A 23,575-nucleotide genomic window follows, 5' to 3' on the forward strand; every position below is an offset into this window, starting at 1 on the left:
GCCAGCCCTTCCACGTACATCAACAAGCTTAGTGAGGGGGGAACATTGTTCGTGACTCAGTCAGTCAGTCAAGCAGCGGGGCTGGACTGCCGACCTCACAGTGATTCGACAATGCAGAACCTGGCGGGTAGGTGCATTCTTTACCGTAAGCCTGCCGGGCTCGGGGCGGGTTGTCTGGGCAGTGCTGGGCCCCTCTGTCGTGATAAAGGTATCTATCCCAATGTCATCCAATCCTTCCAGTCCCTCGGGGTATACGAAAAGATTGTGTCACCAAGCCTGAAAGTACGGTAAAACAACTATCTAGCTATCCCTTTCTCTCGCTTTGCCTCGGTGGCCCCATCTTCGGAAGTCAAGGTGAGATCGCCGGCCGGTCAAGTTCCATGTACATATATGCATGTCCAAGTTAGTTGTGGCGCTCGGCGTGTGGTTGTGTCGTATTGTCCTAATTACACTACAAACTGAACACCCGCCCATGTAGTTAGTTAAGCGCCGGAATTCCAAACCCACCGTCTGGTCTGACTGAACCATCGGCCGCTTTCCCAGGCCGAGCAGGGGAATGTTCGGGCATGATATTGACGGATGAGAGGAAGAGCCATGCGGGAGGCGGCGCAGGGGCGGCGCGGAACCAGCTGTCTGCCTTCAAGCGGCTACTCTTACCAACCTCCCTTTGGTCAACCAACCGGTATGTCGAAGTTGAACAACCAAGATGCATGAAACACTCCTTGCCTTCTGCCCGCAGCTGCTATAGTGCGACAGTGAGTTACCTTATCTGTACGTGTCGGCCCTCTGGGTTTCGGCATTTGTCACTTTCGAGAGAGAGATGCGAGGACTATCATCCTTCATGAACCGACGGTTTCCTATGATGAATAGAAAAGACACATCACTAAGCACTCTCAGCTCCAGGGGAGACCACCAATGATTTGGAAAAATTTTCGACATCAGAGTAGCCGGACGCCGGTTGATGGGGACGAGCCCTAAACAATCATAGAATATCCGAGCGGTAGCACTCGCAATCGCAATCCACATGTTGCAAAGCCTAGGTGGTTGATGAGTATGCCCTTTACAACAGCTTCAGGGGCACAAAGGAAGGCGATAATGCTACTAGGTAAGCATCACTGTAGCGCAGTCCGCCTTGCCTCCCATCAGACTCAGGCACAGGTAAACACCAACACCCTCCTCTTCAGCTGACCCTTTGCATGCCCGCAAGGCAATAGCCAGAACCTCTCTCTCTGTATTATCCATCCCAAAAGCGGGCCGGGCAACACGCGAAAACCCAAATCCGTCATGCCCCAAGTAATCCTCATGCGCCTCGCAGCCCGCACTACCGCAAACCACATCTACCGAGGCAAAACCCACATCACTTATTGCCCGCCTCAAGACAACTTTGCTTCTACCAAATAGTATTCCGTACGGATAGTGGACTCAGAACCGCAACAAGTCCCCCCCGAACTATCGCCCATGTCCATGCCCATGCCCAAAATTCACCCGATGAGTAAAAAAGGGATGCCGCAGCGCCTCGGCAGGCGTGAGCCGTTTATCCGGGTTAAGCATCAGGCACCGCTCGAGCAAGTCAACAAAGTGGTTGAGCTCTCTGCTCTCAGCATCGCTCATGCCGGCCGACGCGGCGAGAAGACGGGTCCGCAAATCTCGCGTCGGCTTGACTGTGGCCAGCGTCCGGACGGTTGTCTATGAGTCAAAGAAGGTAACAGGTTAGCCGTTTGGTCCGTCAATGTTGGTATGCGCAGAAAAGGTGTTCAATGGCGCGCCACTGGCAGAACAGGAATAGGAGCGGAATGTTCTGGCAACCGGCGTACGGCCGTTGCAGCGTTGCGTGCATATCGAGTCTCTTTCCGGCGCATGTTGGAGACCAAGTCGCAGAGCTAGAGGTGGCGGATGCATTGGAAGGCGGCAGATTGATGACCGCCAACCGCGGGAAGAGGGGTGGGATTCCATGTTGATCCCGGGCGGCTACGGCACCGGAATCACACCCTGCCAGCCGTCCGGCTTGAAAATAGGCGGGAATCCAAACGTCCGGCAAAATAATAGAAACAGAGGTGATTCAAGGGGTGACGTTGAGAGGTTCGTAACTGCCAACGCAAAACACGAATGAATTAACGAGGAAGCTTAAACTCACCTTGCCAGTAACTTTGTCTCTCTCCACGCTGATGAAGTTGCCTAGCTCGTCGAAATGGTTGTGGGCAAGCTCGCCGCGCCGGTACAGCTTGGCGCTCAATTTGCCCCGAATCTCCATGATGTTTTTCAGCATCTGGTTGTTGTTCTCGCCCGTGAACAGAATCTTGCCGGTGTACAGCTCGTACAGCGTGCAGCCGATCGACCACATGTCGACGGCATAGTCGAACGGGACGCCCAGGATAATCTCCGGCGCGCGGTAGAATCTGCTGACGAGGTACGGCATGGGCTCAGTCGCAGCCGTGGCGGCATCAGACCGATCGATTGCCGTGCCCAGATCACAGATCTTGAGCAGGTTTCGGGCTTCATTCACCTGCGAACTGTTAGGCCCCGTTCGTTTGCCCTGAGGAAGAAGGGCCTCGGCCTACCAGGATATTGTCGGGCTTCAAATCCGCGTGTATGATGCTGCACTTGCGCATGTGGCCCAACGCCAGGAAAATCTGGTATGCATACGCTCGAGTCGCATTCAGGTTGATGCCCACATTGTTGCCGAACTTCTTGAGGACCTCGCGGAGGTTCATGCTGAGGTTCTCAAAGGCCATGCAAAGATGCCCCTTATACTCGAATGACCGCTCGAACCTGACAATGTGTTTCTTGTCGTCGGGGTCAGCTGCATTGAGCTTTTCCAAAATGGCAATCTCGGTGAAGCCTCCTTTGCGCAGCGCGTCGTTGTTACGCATGATTTTGATGGCCACAGGTCTCTTGGTTGCAACGTCAATGGCCCGGGCCACACCCGAGAACATACCGCGGCCCAAGGTTGTCGAGACCTGGTAGCGTCCGTCCAACAACTCTCCAGGCCTGATCTTGTAGTAACCCTCCTTGTCGTCTCCCTCCAAGATGCCACCGCCTCCGCCAGGCTGCGGTGCCCGGGCTTCTTGGGTGGCGTCCGGTTTGCTGATGGCAGGGCCGGCGAACTTGTCGGCGAAGTCTTCGGCGAACATGTCGAAGTCGTCTCCGTCTTCGTCTTCGCCTTTCTTGGCACCCTCGGACTCCGTCACTGGGACGGTGGACACCACCGGCTCGACCACGGAAGCGCGGCGTGGCTCGCCATGCAGACCTACGTTTCCGTGACGCATCTCATCGCGACGTTCATCTTCTTTCATGTCGGCGATGGGGTCATAGTCAGCTGCGGAGGGCCCGTCCTCGTCAAGGGCTTTCGTCTCGCGGTGATCATTGATAAGTGCCTGGTCATCAGAAAAATTGAACACTCCAGGAGAGAGGGCTTCTTGGACTCTGCCAGGCGACAAGCCAGGGGACGAAGGGCCATCTGCCATGGTTAGCGGTGAGTTTGTACGGGAAGGGATGAAGGGGACTTCTTACTGGACAATGGAGTCGCACCCTCTACTCTCTGGGTTCCCGGCGTGCTGGGACGAGTAGAAGCCGGCGTGGATGCGGGCCTATCGCCAGCCTGGGCGGCTTGAACCGCGGGGTTTGCTGCGCCAATGCTTCGAATGAGAGCTGCTTCTCTTGCACGCCGACGACGCTCAATCTCGGCTTGAACAGCAACCTCTTCGTCCATGGCCGTATCTGGATCCCAGTCCATGTCAGGCTCGGGATCCTGGGCAGGTGCTCTGCGAAATTATCATTAGCATGCGACGACAACCGGTCGTTACGGCGCATTACCTGGTCTGCGAAATGCTAAGATTCCTGAGCCCTCGGTCCACCGTTGCACCTTTATTAGTTTCAGCATCTCGCTCAGAAGTACCATGCGTCTCCACCGGAGTAGCCCGCTTGGATATGGAGCCATCCTGTGGGCGTCTCTCAGCTTGGGCACTATACATGTCTTCGCCGGGTCTCAAGTCTGCCCCGTAGCGACCGCCGTCTCGCCTTCCTCTGTCGCCTCTGCCCCGGGGCGACCGGCTATGGGTCCGAGCCCGCTTGTCGGGGTAGCCATCGTTTCTGCGGTCACGGTCGTAGCTGCGGTCATAGCCGCCGTCAGCACGGTAATTCCTGGGCCGCGCGGCGGCTGAGTCTCGGCTGCCGTAGTGGCCATTCGAACGGTCGTCGTAGCGGTCCGAACCGCGCGAGGAAGGGCGGTCTAGATCGCGGTAGTGGCGGCGATCATCTCGAGGGGTGCTCTCGTAGTGGACACGGAACTGGCGCGTGTCCCGTCGGTCGCGGGGGTCGTCACGGGGCCTCTTCCACCCGCGGGGCGAGCGGCTGCGTCGGCGAGGCCCGTCGACTGAGTCCCTCGATGGCAAGTCGGTGTCAGGAGTCCGCGATGGGAATCTGCCTCGATGTCTGCCGGCCCGGTCAACATCACCGTTTTGTTCAGAGCGAGGCAGGGGAGTTGCCTCTACGATTTCCCCTTCATCCGAGCTGAGCGCTGCAGACGCCATTGTACCGACCGCCGAATGTACTCGTCAGTTTGCTGGAATGCTCCCCCTTGCCAGGAACCCCAGATATGCGTTGCGGTCAATGCGCGCTCCCTGTTTTGGATGGCGCCAGCGGTGTCAGCAGGAATTCTGCTGCAGAATAAGATGCGAGAGTTGAACCCGACCGGTCGAATCCCGATCTCAAAGCCGTTGAGCCGATGAGACAGCCCAAATCAGCTTGGACCGTATTGGATGCTGATAACCTGGTGATAAATAGTTCTGGTGCGATGTGTCGATAAGGGAAGGTAATATTCCGGAATGCCTTGGGCGTGAGTGCCTGACGCGCCAAGTGATTCTCTGATGTTCGGCAGTCGCTGGCGCGCGACCCGGCATTTATCCGGTCCACCGCCCAAATCTGTTCTGGACCCTGGACCTCGGAAGCCCTTCAAGTTCCTTCCTCGAGGAATCTGTGACAAGCGCCCATCTTCGCTGCCATACTTTTCACAAAGGTGCGTCGCTTGTGAGAGGAACACTTCTTGAAAAACCTGTCCCCACTATCTTTTTCCAAGCTCAGAGCACAATGGGTGGTCAAAGCAGAGACGGCAAGTTCACTCTTCATCGCATACCCTGCTGTTGTATTGTACCCCTCACTAACATCACCGGCAAACAGGCGGTAAGGCCAAGCCCCTCAAGGTGCGCACAACGTCAACGGCTTCCCCGGAACCGGGCCGGTAGGGCCATATCTGAACCATGGACCAACACCACATCACAGGCACCAAAGAAGGGTCCCAAGGAGCTCGACGACGACGACAAGGCCTTCCTCGAGAAGAAGCGCGCCGGTACGGAACCCCGGCCGAATACCCATAACCCCTCCTCTTTGCTACCCCGACACGGGCAACTGACAGTAGTCTTCCATTACGTATACAGAAGAAAAGGCGAGGAAGGATCTCGCGGCGAAGGCCGCCGGCAAGGGCCCTCTGGTGAGTCCATGTCCTTGGTTCGAAAAAATCAATACCGAACCATGACGTGACGCTGACCGACTCTCTTGCGTCCAGAATACCGGTACCCAGGTACGGCAAACTGGTCCAGTCTTTACGACATACAGGGACGCGCTAACACAAGGGCGAAGGGCATCAAGAAGTCGGGCAAGAAATAAACTTCAAGACCGAGGACGGGCGTTGCATTGCGTTGCGGGTTTTCTTGGCTGGGGGGAGGAACATCGCGGTTTTTGTGTACTTTGGGGCGCAAAACGGCGCCAGAGCGGCAACCTGGGCTCAGGAATGGCATAACTCCTCAGGCACGGTCTCTGACGAGAATATGAGCCACGTTCTTCACAACCATTTTCCTTACTTACACTTCTCGTGAGCGCAGAAGATTGGACATGCTTCGGATCGAGGCTCGAAAAAGACCTGGGTCCATAATATTGGATTTGCTTCTACGGACGGGGACAGAAAAAGGGAAAATGGAAGCTAGAGCAGGGGAATAAGGGGACGAAAAGAGAGAAAGGAAAGAGGGGCGGGGTGAAAGAGGGAAAACGGGATGGGGAAGGGGGGTGGAAGGGAAAAAGAAGGGGAACGGGCGATGTCCTGGAAAGGTGCGTCAGTGTTTGTGGGCAGGAGTTGGGATGGACCGGTTTTTATGGCAGGGTCGAGTGCTGGCCCAGACCTTACAGATCCAGGGGCAGTAGCCACCATGGTCAACCGGACCACAACGCCTCGTCTGGAGCAGAAGCCTCCAGGATGGCAATACAACGTGGAAGGTTTTTGTTCCCAAGAAATGATATGGAACATAAACAAATTGTATATGTGTTGGGCACCATGGCGAGCTAAAAGCCCATCCACAAGCATATTACCACCATATACCCTCTACAAATGTTTTCTATCAGAAATGCTCATGAGCCAGCCAGTCCCATAATGTCGAACAACGATGCGGCGTATGCAAACAAACAACCTACCCAACCAGCCCGCCACCAACGCCGAAACAATGCCATCCCTCCATGTAGAAGTGTGTAAGATCAAATACACCTCAGACTGCTTCGCTTCGCTGCGCTTCCTCTCACCGAACAAGGCCTCCGCCACTTTGTCCCCGTCGCCTCATCCTCATCGTATGTACAAATCCTCCTCTCCAGCTCGCCCCTGTCCTGACCTTCATGGCCCATCAACCCGGACAGCATCTAATTCCCATCCCAAATACGGCTTCCCCCACCAGCACCCCTTGTCGCCGCCCCTGGCGTCCCAGCACCGGCCCCTCTACTCCCACTGCCTCCCCTAAAGTAATCATACTGCGCTGGATCCTGCACCGTCCCCAACGGAGGCGACTGCACGAGGTCCAGATCATCCGTCTGCGGCAGCCCACCATAACCATACGGCCCACCGCCCAGCATTCCCGGGGCGCGGCTGCTCCCCGGCAGCGCGGAAGTCGCGGCGTGGTGCCGGGAGGAGGCGCTGCCGCCCATGGTCGCGCTCGGCTCGAACCTGGGGTCTCTGTCTCTGGCTCCGTACGTGCTAAGCGTCGGCGGGTACGCCGGGGTGGCAACCGGCATGGGAGCCGCGCTCGCGACGAGGTTTGCGCCGCTGTCGTTGCCGTGGGTGTACAGGGGCATTGGGCTTCGGGTGCGAGCGGCGAGTTCGGATAGGGCCACCTGGCCTGGATATGGCTGGGGCTGTGAAGGGTAAGCCGAGAAGACGCTAGAGTCCGTGTATGTACGCAGGTTTCCGCCTCGGCCACCGAAACCCATCCCACCCACGGGCGTACCCGGTCGGGAGGTAGCCTCGGAGCTGCCAATCGTGCCTGGCGTGCCGGGCCGAATCATATCCGAGGGCCGCCCAAATAGCTCGCCGCCGCCGTGGTCCGCGGCAAATTCGTCGCGGTTCTTGTAGAATTCGAAATCGAGGCGGGACTCGGGCACGACTTCAAACCCGGGCATTGCAGGCGAGGTTTTGCCAGCCTTGCCGGCCGCCATGTTGTCGAGGGCGTAGGTATCGCTGTATCCGCTGACGGTCTGGGAATCGTCGAAGCCGGCATCCCGACCGTCACTTAACCGCCCGCTATACACGCTAGCGAGCAAGTTCTGCGCCTTGGCATGCACCATGGGCGTGATGAGGGGCTTGTAAAGAGCAGGGTGGCCAAAACGAGCGGCGAGCCGGTCATTGCGCAGACTCTGCTCCTTCACGTCCATGCCTGACTCGGCTTGCTGCTGCGCCGAATACCTCGTGGTGTAGTAATGAATCTTGTAGTCAAAGGAGCGCGCGCAGAAGATCTTAAAGCCGATCATCAGGAACGGGAGAGGCGCGACGGCGTAGGCATGAATATGAGTGCCGTCGCCCCGTACCCAGACGATCATAAAGACGGCGAGCTGAGAGAGGATAGTGCCAAAAAGGAAGCGGTTAAACAAGACGCGCCAGAACATGCCGCCACTCTCTGTCTTGGTGACAAAGACGTAGAGCAGCAGGTACTTCTTCAGCCCAACGTCGATGCAAAAGTACAGAGCCGCGGCCGGCAGGACAAGCGGCTGCAGAGCGCCGAAACAAAGAGCGACCGTTGAATAGTACAGGAAATAGTTGTAGTAGCTCGCATAGTCGAAAGGTGGCGGCGCAGTGAGCTCAATCAGCTCCCGTGGTGTCGGGCTCGAGAACTTGCGCATGATGAAGCTGCTGAGGAGCGTCCAGAGCTGAGCCAGGTCGACGGCCGCGCCCAGTTGTCTTTGGAGGAGCCAAGTGACCCAGAACGGGGACAGTCCGCAAAGAGCCTGGAACAGGGTCTCGCCAATATTCTCCTTCAAAATAGCGGTCCAAGCATCCACGCCCATGCTCGTCTGCTGGATAACATTCGATGTAAAACTCCACAAGGCACTAAATATGGAGAAGACGACGAGGTTGTTGAAGACGAAGAAGGCATAGAGCTTTGCCACGACGTGACGCTCGCGCCCTGTTTTTGTCTGGTCGCCTGCCCTGATGGACAAGCGCCGGAAAATGATGGGAAGGACGAGATAGACAAGCGACATGAGCGCCGGGGAAGCAATACCCTGGACGACGGACCATATCCCCGCGTTCGCTATGAGCGATTGCTGGAAGGCGGGCCACACATTGCCCAGGTTGCCCAAGTTGACCAGAAAGATGGCAATCATGGCGTTGGGTGCGATCCACAGGAGAGTGAGAACCGTGATCCAGAAGTTGATCCACAGCCTCCTCGTCTTCCGGGTTGATGGACTGAGCGGCATGTTGTCCCAGATGATATCATTTGGCCTGGGGGCGAGCTTGATGGTCGCCCCGTGCGGCTTCTTCTTGCGGCAGGCGAAGGCGATGGCATGCGCCTCAGCGATGTCTGCGTAAGACGAGAATCCGTAGGGCATAGAACCCCTCTTATCGATACGTTGGCGGACCTCTTTGATTTCCAACTCCAGCAGCTTGATGCGCTGCGTGAGGTACTCGATGGCATCCACTTTGTGGCCTTTCGGGTAGGTCCCGTACGAAGGGTCTTTCTTGGATGGAGAGCACTTGGGCCTTTCGGCCGGGAGATTATTCGGATCCTTCAGATAGATGGCCAGTACCTTTTCCAATTTTCGGACCGCCTTCTCATGCTGCTGGATGAAGTCGGGAAGCACCTTGACGTCGCGGGCAACGGCGGTTCTGGAGAAGGACGAGTTTGGGGCGACGGTATCCACGATCCGGGCAATGCCCTCGTCGGAGCGAAGGTTCTTGGGAATATCATACAGCTAGTAGTATCGGGTTAGCTCAATTTTGCGGAATTGTGAGGAAGCGGCGAAGGTGTACCATCAAGGTGCGGGCGTGGAGACTTTGTTGGTACTCCTCGCTCTTCATGTACTGGCGTCTCAACTGCAGAACTTTCCTATAGTTCCACCATAGAAAGCCGCACACGACAATGGCCAACAGCCAAGCGAACACCACGGTAGCCCATTGCGGAGAACCCCAGACATTCTTTGGCGTGACCATCAGCACCCATTGGTCGCCATCCCCAATAGTGACATAGTTGGTGTAGTTGATGGGTATTATGATGGCGCAACCGAGCACGGCGAGAACGAGAAAGATGTTGCGGCACATCCTGGTGAAGCGCATGAACAGGGCAGCGTCCAAGCCCACCAAGTTGACCAGATCCTGCTCCGAAGTCGACCACAGCGGGAAGATCCAGGCGAAGATTCCCTTCCCCAGGGGCGGGGGGGCATGTTTCTCGTCGGCATGCTTGAGCTTCGGCGCATATACAACGCTATTGTATGGGCGAAGGAAAGAGAAGCAGACGGCAATGGCGGCTGTGATACCTAGGGAGGAGGCCAACGCGGCCCAAATGGAGTTTTGTTGTAACTAAGGCGGCCGGCCGGTTAGAAGAGACGGTAGCGGCCACCAAGCAGACAAGGGACTGGCTTACCTGAGAGGCGAAGGGGTTTGCCAAGAGCTCCAACAAGGCTTTGCCAGGGTCTTTCTCCCCCCTGGGGAGGAGGTGCCATGGTGCGTCCATGCTGTCTCCGAGTTCAAAATCCGATGTTTACAGAGGGCATTAAAGCTAGATGCTGACCAAAGGCTCGAAGCTGGCCCACGTACAACCAGAGGATCGTATCGACCAAGCTAAATCGTGTTCTCCGTGGTCGTAGTTGCAACTGGCGCGGTGTTCGTACGATAAGATAGTAGTGGTGAGGCTCGCACCTCTCTTAAGGCGACGAGTGTCAAAGCCACGGTACTGTCTTTGGTACGATCGAGGGCCTTCCTCTTCCTTCAGCACAAGACACGATGGAGGGCTTGTGGATCGGTATCGTCAGTCCGTGTCGACGTGATGCTCGAAAATGGGAAACAGTGACGTATTGTATGTACGGGCAGAAGATCAGCGCCAAGGCCGCAGATGGTGTTCTACTCGGGAATCCGGTGCTGTTTCGAGATCGACAATGGGCGGGCAGGGTTGTCGCAGAGCGGGCGAGAAGCGAGAGTCAGTTGTCGAGAACGAGTGTTGGGAGAAATCGACGGGTAACGAGCGGTGGTCGAAGTCTCGTACGCCAGGCCCTGACTAGGCCGTTGTAGGTTCGGGTGAAATGTTGTCTTTGGTAAAAAAGCCTGGAAGTCCTAGGGTGATGCCAGGCCACGAGTTCTGGAAGGGTGCAGGGTCCCGCTGTCCTGCAAGCTGGTGCCAAGAAAACGGTCGACTCAAGCGAGCCTCAAATGGAAATTTGTCTTCTCCCAGATTTTCAGATGCTTTTCTTGCTCGTTGGCTTTTCCAGCCGCGCATAGAGACGCCAGTACCTTAGCATGAAAATAAATCACTTATTGACGACTTTGACATTGCATTTGGAGCATCTTCCCCTGAATACAGATACTGATATCATCAGATGATAAAAGCCATCCAATGATTCCAGGGTTCTATCTTAGCACTGCCACTTGGCACCGGCGAACCCGAGTCCCCGGTTCGATGATGCACACGACCCTTCTCGGCCGGAGTTGTGGGGCAGCCGACTTTAATACGAGAGACCGGAGGCCTACCAAAAAGATCAGGGGAGAAGGCAGGTGCCACGAGGCAGCGGAGTTGGCCTGTCCAGTGCTTTGGACACCAAACACTGCCTGTAGTCATGTTTTTATACCAATTATATGTCGTTCTGTATCTATGAATCTGTATCGAACCCAAGGTATCTCGAGTTCCTTACCTACAGGTATTCTCTACTCGCGAATTTCGACGCATAAAGTTTCTTCTTTGCTAGGATTGGACATTCTGCCCGTGGCTGACGCACCCGGCCCGCAGCTTCGGATCTGGAACTTTGCCACATCGGGCGTTTGATCTGGGACCATATTCTCGTGCCGATTCCTCCACAGACCATCTGTAGTGCATGAGACCAAGACCGACGAAAGGCTCAACACCTCCGCAGGGGAAAGTCCCCATCGTTAACCTTTGACTTGACGGTTTGCTGAAAAGTAGTTCGCCCATCCGTGTCGCCGTGATGCAGAAAAGTAGTTCGCCCATCCGTGTCGCCGTGATGCAGTTGAACCCTGGTGGCTCATGCAGGCCACCAATACATTGCTTGGAACTGAGGAGCAGGTGATTCTCAACCCTGGTCCAAGACTCAAGAAACAAGTGACATGCGGCAGGAAGTTTCACAAGCAGTACCTTAGTTTGAAGACTTGATCTTGAACGCCATGTCAACTAACATAAACGGCTTTTCTCGTAAAGCCAGTATACAAAGTCTCATTTGGATCAATCCAGAATCTGACAGTAACAACGACGAATCAGCAGCGCAGACAGGAACAAGGCGAAAACACAGAAAGCATCACTATCCCGCCGATTCTAAGCCAACCAACCATCCCTCATCCCAGAGCCGGAAAGGAAAAAAAAATCGACACACAAACTTCACCATTCACTGTATCGTTCGCATCCTTACCATTAAACCTCCGGAGGCCCTTGACTCCGAGTCTTCCGCAGGGTCCTCCCGACCGGCGCACCAGCCGCGGCCGCAGCAGCCGCCCTGCCGGACTGCTTCCTCGGCCGGCCATCCTTCTTGGCGTGTGTGGGTGGGGCTTTCTCTGTCTCGCCCCCATTCGTCTCCGCTGCCGGGGTTCCGGCGACCTCGGTCTCAGTGGTCTCGTCCGAAACGGCAACTGTCCTGGCCTTCTTAGCCCCAGCGACGTCGTCAGCCGCGGCATTGGCGTCGGATTCGAGAACCTCTTCGGCCTTGCGCTTGTTGTTATCGTTGGTCGTTTCCTCCGCGGATGACGGGGCGGGGAGCTCCTTCATCTCGGTGTCCTTGTCCTCTGCGGCGGAGGATTTGGACTCGCCATTGGCGCCGGTTGCAGTCGCGATTTCTGCCGGCTTTGAGGCCTCGGGTTCGATCTCCGCCGGTTTCTCGGTAACGGGTTCTTTGGCGGCGCCGTTCGTCTCCTTGGGCTCGGATGCTTGAGGCGCAGTGGCCACCGTTGCTGGCTCGGCGGCTTCCACGGACGCCGGCTTGGGCTCTTCCTGCGCTCCTCCTTCAGCACCGTCGTTCGCTGTGGGAGCCGGGCCGGATTCGGCCGCGACCCCTGCCGCACTGTCCTCCGTCTTCTGAGGGCGATCGGGCGCCGGAATTTCGGCGACGCTGGTAGCCGCGGCGACGGGCGCGCTAGCGGGCTCCTGCTGGGGAACTGTCCATTGCGCAACAACCTGAGGTCAGCATTGAATGTGAAGTGCAAATCGGTAATACAAAGTACTCTGTAGAAGCGCGATTCCGCGGGTTGATACTGCGCGAATTGAAGCCAAGGGGAAAAGGCGTTGCTGCTTTCTCTTGTCGCCGAAATGGTATCCTACCTTTTTCTAAGTCGGTCGACATGGCGAACACGGTTATGACGTAGGGGCTAGTTGCGCGCTTGGCTAAGCGGGGCAGAAGCGTAAGATACCGTAGCTCTGGGTTGAGCGTTGGAACTGTGATGGCGCGATCAGCGGAGGTCAATGAAGGGAAAGTCGACGGTCTGCGGCTGGCGAATTGATAGTAGCTAGATGGAGGGATGCAACTGAAGGAAACAGAAAGCGGGAGAAATCGCAGAGGGGGTGGTGCGAAGCACAGGAAGCCCCTAAACAGTAGCAGCGGCACATCACACACGGTACGCTCAGAGCAGACTCGGACCTCAGCAGTCCCATTGACAAATCACGACCCCGCCGGAACCTGAGAACTTACCGGTATGGAATCTTCTATTTTCTAGGGTCCATCATGGAGCGTCGTAAGATAGGTATTGTACCCCGAAGTGAGGGTTTGGGCTGCAGACCTTAGCCGGGCACGGCATACACCATCCCCGAACACAGCTTGTGTGTTCTCGCCGTTCTACGCGGCGTGAATGTGATGCGAAACTTGGCGACGGTAGCAGCGCCATCTCTCTTCCATCTCTTCAGCACGCACTGGTGACACTTTTTTTTTAGTCGTGGCTCTCCAAGCCCCAAATCGACTTTAAATCATCGCTGGGATGATCTTTCCGACCAATAGGTACGTTTCCATTCTGGAGCCAGCCAGATAAGCGATTCCGCTTCATTCTTGTCGCTCAATTGCCAAATGCTCTGCGTGTGAACCTGTCCTGCATCGTCAACAGGGTCGAGGTGCCGGTGAGATCCGGTTCGTCAACTGCCCGGAGTACCGTACCCGGCCCCGCTACCCCGCCGATTTACCCAGCTTTCCGCGCTCAGGAAGGCGCTACGCCACGGACCTTCGATACATTGTTGAGAGAGCGAGCTTCTGGCTCGAACCATCACCTAGAGCACCTGACGGATGGCGCGATTTATATGAACCGCGTTTGTTACTAATGTGCCTGCCCCCAACAAGCGATTGGGCACCTTGGTCTCAGGGTATCTGCAAGTCAAAAATTCGGATGCGGACAACTGATCGGCGACAATAGGTTGAACCGATTGAAAGCTCCGCTGTTGCGTGCCTGACGCCAGGGTATTCGTCGGGACTTCGAAATCGCCGATCCGATCAGCCACCAAGGGCGCTCGAGCACAATGTACTGGAGTCGGGTTAAGGTAGATGTGTCATCAACGAACTCGACACAAAAGCCTGGGCGATACTGATAGAAACCATTCGAATCCCACCATCCGCACACCACGGCCGCCGAGCCTGCAGCCAAGGCGGCCTTCCATACGCAGTCTGTTCACGTGCTTCAGGAAGGCCGTAGCCCCGGGTATAGCGGCACGAACCCCCGAGGAACGAGGGAAAGCCGAGACCGACGGCGTGGGCCCGCCGACCGAGTCCCGCCTCCCGCAGACAAGAACCGGCGGCGCCAAGCATCGACTCCAAGGAAGGCTAGGCGTGCCGAGGCTCGGCGCCAAGCATCATGACCTCGCGGCACATTCCTGAAGGCCAGACTCGCCCTATCAGAGGGCCCCGCGCAGCATCTTGACAATGACCAACCATCTCCAAGCCTTCCCAAGACTCTGAGGATGACGCCCATACCGAGCCCCATCGCCACCCGGTCGCATCTTATCAGTGCCATATCACGATATCACATCATCTCAGAGGCTCAACCCTTCGAAGCAGTGGGGCATCGACGACTTCTGCCACGCTGGACTGCTTCTCAACACCGGACGATGGCTAGGATAGTGTTCTTGGTCTTCCTTGGCCTACCACGCCAACCATGCTTTCGCCCGTTTCTGTCGGGTTATCGGTGAGAGGAAGGAGGCGGCTCTTCATATCTGGCTGTTTGCAGCGGGCTTCCCCAGATTCTGGTCTGGGGTATATAAACAAAGCAACACCCCCCGTTCCCGGTGACTGTCGTCATAGTAGCTTTTCAGCCGATTCTCAAGAACTTAGATTGCCGATATCGTAGGATCCGCATCGGAAACTCTACGACACGGAGTCCCTTACCCTTTTCTCAGCCTATACGCCAATGAAGCAAAGTCTCCATCGCTCGAGGCCCTGTTCATCACGTGTACTGCTCGCAGTGAACTTGTCCTCGTCCGATGGCTGCCGAGTTCCCCAAGCATCCCTTTCTCCTCTCGGTCCGGGAGGTTGAGCAGGCCGTCGGCACCGATGTCGACAAGGGCCTGACCGCCTCCCGGGCTGCCGAGCTGCAGCAAAAGTATGGTCCCAATGAGCTAGATGTCGGCGGTGGTATTGCCTGGTACACCATCTTCATCCGCCAGCTCTGCAATGCCATGATCTTGGTGCGTGCCGCTGCCTTGTACAACCCCGTCCACCTCACCCTGACCCATGCTCATACATGAGTAGGTCCTTTTCTTCGCCATGGCCCTGAGCTTTGGTGTTGCTGACTATATCGAAGGCGGCGTCCTGGCGGCCGTCATCGTGCTCAACGTCTCCATTGGCTTCTACCAAGAATACGGCGCTGAGAAGAAGATGGATGCTCTACGTGCCCTCTCGTCACCCAGTGCCAGCGTCCTTCGAGACGGCAAAAGTATTGTCGTGCCAAAGTGAGTCGCCACCCTTTCCCCTCACTCCGTTCATGCCTTTATACCACGCCCAACAGATCTAACACCGCCCCCCCCTTCCCCCAGCGCCGAAGTTGTTCCCGGCGACATCGTCAACCTGAAAATGGGCGACACTGTCCCTGCCGACGTGCGACTCTTCGAGGCCATGAACCTGACCTGCGACGAGTCATCGCTCACAGGCGAGGCAATCCCCGTGGAGAAGCAGACGGGCAACGACATCACGATCCCGGGCACCGATTCGCAGCCCGCCACGTGCGAGGACGACGTCGGCATCGCAGACCGCGTCAACATGGCGTACGCGACGACCATCGTGCAAAAGGGCCGCGGCCGCGGCATCGTCGTGGCGACGGGCATGCAGACCGAGGTGGGCAAGATCGCGGCGTCGACCAACAAGAAGCGCCGCAAGGCCGGGCGGTCAATGAACTGGAAGAAGTACGGCAAGGCCCAGCCCATCAAGGGCGCCGCGCGCCGGACGTACGACTTCTTCGGCAAGTTCCTCGGCCTGACCGAGGGCACGCCGCTGCAGATCAAGCTGGCCAAGCTGGCTTACTTGCTGTTCTTTTGCGCCTTGCTGCTGGCCGTCATCGTGTTCGGCGTGAACAAGTTCGTGAGTCCGCTGCCGAAGGAGGTCGTTATTTATGCCATCTCGACGGGCATCGCAATCATCCCGGAATCGCTGGTCGCCGTGTTGACCATTTCGATGGTCGTGGCGACGACGGTCATGCGGAAGGCGAATGTTGTCGTTCGGTACGTAACCCCTGCTATCTATTCTTAGACTTCACACGCTAACTCTGCCAACAGTGACCTTTCTGCCCTCGAAGCCTTGGGAGGGGTCACCAACATCTGCTCGGACAAGACAGGCACTCTGACCCAAGGCGCCATGATCGTCAAGAAGGTTTGGCTTCCGCCGTCGGCCATCTACACCGTTACCGGCTCGACGGATCCCAACGACCCGTACAAAGGCACCGTCAGCGACCAGCCGCAGGCGGAGGACCACAACAAGAAGCGCGACTTTGACGAGGAGCGCACGACGCAAGCCGTCAAGTTCGACGGCGTGCCGGACGAGAAGCTCAACCCACCCAAGCCGACCGAGTCCAAGATGGCGTCCCTGACACCAGAGCTCCGCTTGTTCCTGCTCTCGGCGGCGCTTTGCAACCTGGCGACGGTCCGCTACGACGAGACCGAGACCGCGTGGAAGACAACGGGCGAGCCAACCGAGATCGCCCTGCAAGTCTTTGCCCACCGCTACGACCGCAATAAGAAGGCCATGGAAGCCCAGGGCTGGACGCAGATCGCCGAGTTCCCTTTCGACAGCACCATCAAGCGCATGTCGGTCGTGTACAACCCGCCGCTGGAGTCCGACAACGACGAGGCTGGGCTCGTTGACCCGGGCAGCAGCGTCGTCTTCACAAAAGGCGCTGTGGAGCGCATCCTGGACCTGTGCGCGTACGTCGGCACGGGCGAAGCGCAGCAGCCCATGACGGCCGAGATGAAGGAGCAGATCCTCGAACAAATGACAAAATTCGCGTCGCTCGGACAGCGAGTGCTGGCCGTGGCGTACCGGCCGTGGCAAGGGCGGTACGTCCCGGGCAGCGAGAAGAAGGTCATCGCCTCGAATGGAGACTTCCCCACCGAGGAAGACGCAAACCGCGCGGCGGTCGAACAGGACCTGGTGCTGCTCGGGCTGGCGGGCATCTACGACCCACCGCGGCGCGAGACGTCCCCTTCCATCTTTGAGTGCTCCCGGGCGGGCATCAAGGTGCACATGCTGACGGGCGACCACCCGGAAACGGCGAAAGCCATCGCCAAGGAGGTCGGCATCATCCCGAGCAACATGGGCGTGCTCCCCTCGGGCGTGGCCGGCACGGTGGTGATGAAGGCGACCGACTTTGACCGCATGACCGAAGACGAGATCGACGCGTTGGAGGAGCTGCCGCTGGTGATCGCGCGGTGCGCGCCCGAGACAAAGTCGCGCATGGTCGAGGCGCTGAGGAGGCGGCACGCGTTCATGGCCATGACGGGCGACGGAGTAAACGACGCCCCCTCTCTGAGCCGGGCCGACGTGGGCATTGCCATGGGCTCGGGCAGCGACGTGGCCAAGTCGGCGGCCAAGATTGTGCTGACGGATGACAAGTTCAACAGTATCGTTGCGGCTATCAAGGAGGGGAGGAGGATGTTTGAGAACATCCAGAAGTTCGTGTTGCATCTGCTGAGCAGCAACGTCGGCGAGGTGATTTTGCTGATTGCGGGCTTGGGATTCCAAGACGAGACGGGCTTCTCGGTGTTTCCTATCTCACCGCTCGAGATTTTATGGATCAACATGGTGACCTCGTCGTTCCCGGCGTTTGGCCTGGGCAGGGAGAAGGCGAACGCAGGCGTCATGAGAAAGCCGCCGCATGACAAGAGGAGGGGTGTCTTCACCAACCAGATCCTCGCCGACATGATGGTATACGGGCTGCTGATGGGCACCTGCACGCTCATGACGTTCGTCATTGTCGTCTACGGCATGTACGGTGGGCAGCTCGGCCACGACTGCAACCGCATGTACTCCGAGTCGTGCACAGCCGTGTTCCGTGCCCGGGCCGCTGTCTTCGCCGAGCTTACCTGGCTCATCCTGCTCAGCGCGTGGGAGTTCAAGGACATCCGGCGGTCCCTCTTTCGCCTCAATCCGGACGACACTTCACGGTTCCCGCTCTTCAAGGACCTGTACGAAAACCGTTTCCTCTTCTGGGCCGTCGCCATCGGGCTGGTCAGCGTGTTCCCGACCGTGTACATCCCCTACCTGAACCGAGATGTGTTCAAGCACACGGCCATCAGTTGGGAGTGGGGCGTCGTGATCGGCATGACCATCATCTATGTCGTTGGTATCGAGGCGTGGAAGTATGTCAAGCGCAGGTTGAACATCCTAGACGACCACAAGGTGGTGCAGGGGACCTGGTCGCAGGGCGAGGAGGGCGCCAGGAAGTTTTACAAGAGCATGGGGCTCGGGCACGTCAGGAGCTGGCTGAGTGCTGGAAGGACGTTGAGCGTCAGTCGGACCGAGTCCAGGTCCAAGGCGCATTCGGCCGGGGAGTTGTCGGCGGCCACAACGCAACAGAGAACGAATTCGCTGCCACCGGTGTGATGGTCGGTGGAATTATTCTGTAATGAGCTGTGAACGTGTCTATCTTGAGGTGACAGATGACGAGGACTAGAAGCAGTCTTAGAGGCACTGAAGACCAAGACGAGGGGAAACGGAGGGTCGACGGGTTGATCACGTTACGTTATTTCAGGTAGACGAAGACAATGGCGTGGAAATAAGAAGTTAGTAACTCGTATGTAAAGAAACAACCTTTGAAGGGATTATTCGAGAATCAATGTCCTTCTACACAGCCAAAAAAGAAATGTGAGGAGTGTGTGTGTGGGTAAGAACGATTGTGAGCAAGCTAGCTAAAGTTGGAAAAGTCTTGGCAGGGGTTAGCTGCCAAGCGATTCTCCCGGCAGGCAACCAAAGCGCTAGCGAAACCTCAAAAGGGGACTCGTGCCAATAGCGTAGCTCGAGTCGCGTCGGGCCAGATTGGCCACCTGCCAGCATCTCGAGCGTAAGTACTTCATCGCATCACCTCAACCCTCGGCTCTCGCCATTGCCCGCTCGCAAGAGACACAAATGGCCCCTGCGAAAGCGTCATCTGGGAAGGACACCTACTCGGTGATCCTGCCCACCTTCAACGAGCGCCAGAACCTGCCCATCATCACCTGGCTGCTCAACCGCACCTTTACCGAGCAGTACGTTCTCCGTTTCCCATACCTCCTAATCAACCCAACCAGCCAAAAGCCAACTGAACTGACCTCTCTTCCCCGTTCCCTTCAGCAACCTCGACTGGGAACTAGTCATCGTCGACGACGGCTCGCCCGACGGCACCCAAGAAGTGGCCAAGCAGCTCGTCAAGGCCTACGCGCCGCACGTGCAACTCCAGACGCGCACCGGCAAGCTGGGGCTGGGCACGGCTTACGTACACGGTCTGCAGTTCGCCCGGGGCAACCACATCATCATCATGGACGCCGACTTCAGCCACCACCCCAAGTTCATCCCGCGGATGATCGCGCTGCAAAAGCGCCACAACTACGACATCGTCACGGGCACGCGCTACGCCGGCGACGGCGGCGTCTACGGTTGGGACCTAAAGCGCAAGCTGACGAGTAAAGGCGCCAACATCTTTGCCGACACGGTGCTGAGGCCCGGGGTGAGCGACCTGACCGGCAGCTTTCGGCTGTACAAGCGGGTGGTGCTGGAGAAGCTGTTTGAGAGCACCGATGCGCGCGGGTTCACCATGCAGATGGCGCTGGCGGTCACGGCCAAGGCCAAGGGCTACAGCATTGGGGAAGTGCCCATCTCGTTTGTGGATCGGGTGTATGGGGACAGTAAGCTGGGCGGGGAGGAAATTGTTGAGTATGCCAAGGGGGTGTTGCAGCTTTGGTGGTCGACGTGAGCGGATGTGACTGCCGGTTGGGCGGTCGATAAATGGTAATATTCAGAGATACCAATGGCGGGAATGGCGCCTGCCGTTGTAGGAGTAGGGCGGGGATATGGCGTTTGCATGGTTACTTTCTTGCAATCATATTGTGTTATCACACTCATCCATCGTCCCGGAGCGTTGCTCGAAGAGACTGATGCAGGCAGACAGCTACATATTCCTGCCGCCTGTCACGCTGATGGTTTGCCCGCTGATATACGAACTCAGCGGCGACGCAACCGCCAACACGGCACTCGCGGCCTCGGTCGCCGTCCCAGGCCTCCTGAGCGGGATGTCGGCGTACGGGACGGCACCGCTAGCAGCAGCGGCCTTCTTCTGCTTCTCTGGGATCCCCAGTGGTACCTTGTGTCCGTCAACCTCAACGAACGCGCCGGCTTCCTTGTTCGCAGTCAGTCGCGTCTCGATGTGGCCAAAGGCGACCGTGTTGGCCCTGACACCGAACGCGGGGCCCCATTCCTTTGCTATCGTCTTGGTTAGGCCGACGACGCCCGCCTTGGCCATGGCGTAGTTCAACTGGCCCGCGTTGCCGTGCAGGCCCGAGGTGGACGAGATGTTGACAATGTTGCGCGGCTCGCCGTCCTTGACGCGGAAGTAAGGGGCTGCCTCGCGGACGAGCTTGAAGGGCACCGTGCCGTGCATGGCGAGCATCGTGTCCCATTGTTTGTCCGTCATCTATTGGCGTGTCAGCCTGGGATGCGCCATTGCTCAAGGAACAGAGTGAGGCGGGGCATCATACCTTGTGGATGACGCCATCCCATGTGAAGCCGGCATTGTTGACGATGATGTGGATCTTGCCGTTGCCAAACTCGGCTGCCTTCTTCACCAGCTCCTTGATGCACTCGTCCCTGAGCAGGTCTCCTGCGACAGCAAGCGCCTCGCCTCCGTTGGCTCTGATCTTGGCTGCTACGTCCTCGGCTTTGGCGGCGTCTATGTCCGATACGACTACCTTGGCGCCCTCATTGGCGAATAAGCGCGCACACTCGGCCCCGATGCCCTGGCCGGAACCCGTGATGATGACCACCTGGCAGTCCAAGAGGCCCTTGGGGTAGTTTAGTTGGCGGGCAAGCTGCTGGATTCGTTCTAACATATTGCCTGGCGGGAGAGCGAGTGTTGACGGTTCAAGTTCACGGTTGTTCAAGAAAGTGAGGAAGAAGGATCTCATTCAGCTTATTCAAGCCTCAGCTTGATGGTGATACCGAGATGGCAATGCCGAGGCAACCTCGGATACCTAGCACCCGTGGCAGTTGGGACCCCGCCCTGGAACCGAGTCCGCTTTGTACTGTAGGTTCTATCTTCTCTTAGCCATTCCAACCCGTATTCTTGATTCTGCTGATACTGGACAGTCTGCCCCGTCCTGCGGGCCAGTCGGGTCCAATATGCGAGGACTGGCACGGAGTACTACATGGTACTTGAATTGAAAGACTCAGACGGGGTTTGAGAAGGGTATGGTTTAAGGTACGGATCCGTACAGTATTCAAGTGAAGCCCCACATTGCCCAATGTTGGGTGGGGCCCTTCCTCTGTCTTTTAAAGACGCACCATCAGACCCAGAAGCTCGAAACTCCCGGTGGAAGTATCATGTGTCACCTGCACAAGTTCACGACGCTCCTGCGATCCCTCCGACCTCTATTTTTGCTAGTCTCAACCGGTGTACTTGCTGTTATAGCTGGTTCTTTCGCTTGCACTGTTATGGCCTTGAAACCCTAAAGAACCCGAAATCTGCTGGAGACCTAAAATTACAGGCTCTATGTTAGCCTGCGCTACGATATGTTGAGTTTAGCTGAGGAGAGCATTGCGAGACACGTATTTTAGATTCCCTCTTGACCATCGCAATAACCTACCATGCATAGCGCGGACCCAGACAACGGACGATCAAGATGGGCACGAGCTCCGGACGGACCACCCCTGTCGGACCCAGCATCATGACGGCTTGAAAGAGACCATCCAGCATTAAAGGGCTTCAAACCTCCGAGATAGCCGTATTAGAAACCACCACAACCTTAACGGCCCGTCAGTTCTCATTCTCAGAGATACGATGAGGGAATCGGCTGTCTCAGCTGCCAGCATCCGTAGCTGTCAGTGCTGTACTCTATGTTTTCGAGACCCGTTGCTCGGCACGGCGATTTTGTCCGTGGAAACGTCATAACCACATCACAAGTATGGTCCTCGCGCGCGTGATGTGCTTCTGGGACCGTTCACAAGAAGTGCCGTGTCTTTCCCATAAGGCAAGCATTCATACTGTCCTCCAGCTCACCCCCTCTCCTTTTTTTGTCTCCTGCCACAACCTTTCTCGCAGATAATCCTTCATCATGACAACTGACAACACGGATCCCAAGCAAGGCGGTCTCGAGGTCTTGCCTCCTCCGTACCACGCAGTTGTCGGCCGACAGCCCAGCCCACCAACAGGTGATTTCAAGTCGGAGAAGTCAGCTCTTGTGGACTCGCAAGACGCTGCCATTCAAGCCTCAACTGGCAAACCCCGCCGCGGTCTCTGTCTGAGAGTCTTGCGCCGCCTCTCGTGCTTCCAACCCCCCCTGCAGCGCCTGCGAGCCACCAGGCCACAGGTACTCCCGGCACTGAGGCCATCTGCCGCGTCCAAGGGAGAACAGAAACAAGTGGGCTGGTGGAAACGGCCCGAAAAGACCGTCCAGAAGGGCATCGCTCCGCGGTTTTGGCGCTCCAAATATCTCATTGCCAGCCACTATTGCCCTATTCAGCGCTTGGGTGAGGCGGATGTCGACGCGGCGCCCTGGGTGGCCCAGTGGCACCTCCGTTGCGACGACTTGAGCGAGTCGTTCCTGAAGGCCGTGCCCTGGCTCAACAAGCTTGAACTATGCTGGTCCGACAACATTAGCATCAGGGCAAATCCCCTCGACAACAAAAAGGAGCTGCTGTATTCCCGCAGGATCTGCCTTGCCTACACTCCACCAGCCGGATACGGCCGGGGTTGGACAGCTACAGCAACCATCTACCATCATGATACCCAGTGGCTGGCGGATCTGACCTACCCCAGGGTAGGAGATCTGTTCCGCCATGATTTTCTTGTCCGGTAAGAATGTACTTCCTAACCACTCCGCAACCCTTCACTTGGGACTTTTCCATTGTCAATCAACCAGCAGTGAGGAGTGACGATGCTAACCCACGGTCCGTCAGGGCTGCTGCCTTTGAGTATCCCACCTGCGATCCTCTGGAACGGAGCGAGAGGTTCTACACGCTTTACGCCAAGCCCCTCGCGGAAGACGAAGGATACCTGGCCCATATCCGGAAACAAGAGTCCGTAAACGCAGACAAACCCGAAGCCCGTCGACTTGTTCATGGTTACTTTGAGAGTTGCATCCCGGATCTGCGAAATTATGCAGACCAGCTAGAGGAGCAATGAAGGACATGGGTTTTGTCAGTATTGGTTCAGGTCGTTCCTTGGCTCAGGTCGTTCCTAAATCAGTGTATAGCTATGGACCTTGCGCATCTTTATCCGGATTCAAACTCGAGAACGCCGTTGTGCTCATCATGGCCCTCCACGGAGTGCGGAAATCGATATGATCGGGGAGCTAAATAGTAGGAAAACAACACTTTAAATTGACACGCCGGTCAATAAAGCCCTGAAACATTGCCCTTCATAACGAATTACAATAGGACGCAAAAACCTCTTTTTTTTTCCAAA

At 57.0% G+C, this 23,575-nt stretch overlaps 8 protein-coding genes across 8 annotated transcripts; 4 read left to right on the forward strand and 4 right to left on the reverse strand.

Moving 5' to 3' along the window:
- Window positions 1–1,237: 1,237 nt before the first annotated feature.
- N657DRAFT_115592 (kinase-like protein) lies at window positions 1,238–4,617 on the reverse strand. The gene is made up of 5 exons (XM_062785797.1): window positions 3,814–4,617; window positions 3,511–3,761; window positions 2,559–3,457; window positions 2,135–2,503; window positions 1,238–1,686 (listed from the first exon to the last, which is right to left on the reverse strand). Exons 1-5 carry the CDS (start codon window positions 4,527–4,529, stop codon window positions 1,450–1,452), a joined length of 2,472 nt encoding a protein of 823 aa, XP_062645470.1. The 5' UTR covers window positions 4,530–4,617; the 3' UTR covers window positions 1,238–1,449.
- Window positions 4,618–4,948: 331 nt separating this feature from the next.
- N657DRAFT_692209 (translation machinery associated TMA7) lies at window positions 4,949–6,026 on the forward strand. The gene is made up of 6 exons (XM_062797152.1): window positions 4,949–5,107; window positions 5,176–5,198; window positions 5,278–5,344; window positions 5,433–5,485; window positions 5,561–5,575; window positions 5,635–6,026. Exons 1-6 carry the CDS (start codon window positions 5,086–5,088, stop codon window positions 5,659–5,661), a joined length of 207 nt encoding a protein of 68 aa, XP_062645471.1. The 5' UTR covers window positions 4,949–5,085; the 3' UTR covers window positions 5,662–6,026.
- Window positions 6,027–6,678: 652 nt separating this feature from the next.
- N657DRAFT_577508 (DUF221-domain-containing protein) lies at window positions 6,679–9,977 on the reverse strand (the record flags this gene model as incomplete). Its single annotated transcript, XM_062789256.1, has 3 exons — window positions 6,679–9,219; window positions 9,278–9,823; window positions 9,888–9,977. The coding sequence occupies 3 exons, from the start codon at window positions 9,975–9,977 to the stop codon at window positions 6,679–6,681; spliced, it is 3,177 nt and encodes a 1,058-aa protein (XP_062645472.1).
- Window positions 9,978–11,599: 1,622 nt separating this feature from the next.
- Window positions 11,600–13,127, reverse strand: N657DRAFT_647895 (uncharacterized protein). The gene is made up of 2 exons (XM_062793412.1): window positions 12,780–13,127; window positions 11,600–12,616 (listed from the first exon to the last, which is right to left on the reverse strand). The coding sequence occupies exons 1-2, from the start codon at window positions 12,799–12,801 to the stop codon at window positions 11,880–11,882; spliced, it is 759 nt and encodes a 252-aa protein (XP_062645473.1). The 5' UTR covers window positions 12,802–13,127; the 3' UTR covers window positions 11,600–11,879.
- Window positions 13,128–14,915: 1,788 nt separating this feature from the next.
- N657DRAFT_657727 (ATPase, P-type cation-transporter) lies at window positions 14,916–18,525 on the forward strand (the record flags this gene model as incomplete). Its single annotated transcript, XM_062794835.1, has 4 exons — window positions 14,916–15,119; window positions 15,184–15,383; window positions 15,468–16,148; window positions 16,203–18,525. 4 exons carry the CDS (start codon window positions 14,916–14,918, stop codon window positions 18,523–18,525), a joined length of 3,408 nt encoding a protein of 1,135 aa, XP_062645474.1.
- A 522-nt stretch (window positions 18,526–19,047) lies between these two features.
- Window positions 19,048–19,870, forward strand: N657DRAFT_577415 (glycosyltransferase family 2 protein; the record flags this gene model as incomplete). Its single annotated transcript, XM_062789249.1, has 2 exons — window positions 19,048–19,166; window positions 19,252–19,870. The coding sequence occupies 2 exons, from the start codon at window positions 19,048–19,050 to the stop codon at window positions 19,868–19,870; spliced, it is 738 nt and encodes a 245-aa protein (XP_062645475.1).
- Window positions 19,871–20,065: 195 nt separating this feature from the next.
- On the reverse strand, window positions 20,066–21,002 carry N657DRAFT_673474 (NAD(P)-binding protein; the record flags this gene model as incomplete). Its single annotated transcript, XM_062795690.1, has 2 exons — window positions 20,066–20,587; window positions 20,652–21,002. 2 exons carry the CDS (start codon window positions 21,000–21,002, stop codon window positions 20,066–20,068), a joined length of 873 nt encoding a protein of 290 aa, XP_062645476.1.
- A 1,015-nt stretch (window positions 21,003–22,017) lies between these two features.
- Window positions 22,018–23,512, forward strand: N657DRAFT_647899 (uncharacterized protein). The gene is made up of 3 exons (XM_062793413.1): window positions 22,018–22,139; window positions 22,251–22,963; window positions 23,068–23,512. Exons 1-3 carry the CDS (start codon window positions 22,074–22,076, stop codon window positions 23,291–23,293), a joined length of 1,005 nt encoding a protein of 334 aa, XP_062645477.1. The 5' UTR covers window positions 22,018–22,073; the 3' UTR covers window positions 23,294–23,512.
- The last annotated feature ends 63 nt before the right edge of the window (window positions 23,513–23,575 follow it).

Source organism: Parathielavia appendiculata, assembly GCF_033297405.1.
Source record: "Parathielavia appendiculata strain CBS 731.68 unplaced genomic scaffold N657scaffold_11, whole genome shotgun sequence".
Classification (NCBI taxonomy): Eukaryota; Fungi; Ascomycota; class Sordariomycetes; order Sordariales; family Chaetomiaceae; genus Parathielavia; species Parathielavia appendiculata.

Coding starts and splice junctions, on each gene's coding strand:
- N657DRAFT_115592 (XM_062785797.1), bottom strand. CDS start 4,529: ATGGCGTCTGCAGCGCTCAGCTCGGATGAAGGGGAAATCGTAGAGGCA. Junction 3,458..3,510: donor GGGTGCGACTCCATTGTCCA/GTAAGAAGTCCC, acceptor TAACCATGGCAG/ATGGCCCTTCGTCCCCTGGC. Junction 1,687..2,134: donor GAGACAAAGTTACTGGCAAG/GTGAGTTTAAGC, acceptor TTTGACTCATAG/ACAACCGTCCGGACGCTGGC.
- N657DRAFT_692209 (XM_062797152.1), top strand. CDS start 5,086: ATGGGTGGTCAAAGCAGAGACG. Junction 5,199..5,277: donor GTAAGGCCAAGCCCCTCAAG/GTGCGCACAACG, acceptor ACCACATCACAG/GCACCAAAGAAGGGTCCCAA. Junction 5,345..5,432: donor CCTCGAGAAGAAGCGCGCCG/GTACGGAACCCC, acceptor TTACGTATACAG/AAGAAAAGGCGAGGAAGGAT.
- N657DRAFT_647895 (XM_062793412.1), bottom strand. CDS start 12,801: ATGTCGACCGACTTAGAAAAAG. Junction 12,617..12,779: donor GTCGACCGACTTAGAAAAAG/GTAGGATACCAT, acceptor CGCAATGGACAG/TTCCCCAGCAGGAGCCCGCT.
- N657DRAFT_647899 (XM_062793413.1), top strand. CDS start 22,074: ATGGTCCTCGCGCGCGTGATGTGCTTCTGGGACCGTTCACAAGAAGTG. Junction 22,140..22,250: donor TGCCGTGTCTTTCCCATAAG/GCAAGCATTCAT, acceptor ACGGATCCCAAG/CAAGGCGGTCTCGAGGTCTT. Junction 22,964..23,067: donor CGCCATGATTTTCTTGTCCG/GTAAGAATGTAC, acceptor ACGGTCCGTCAG/GGCTGCTGCCTTTGAGTATC.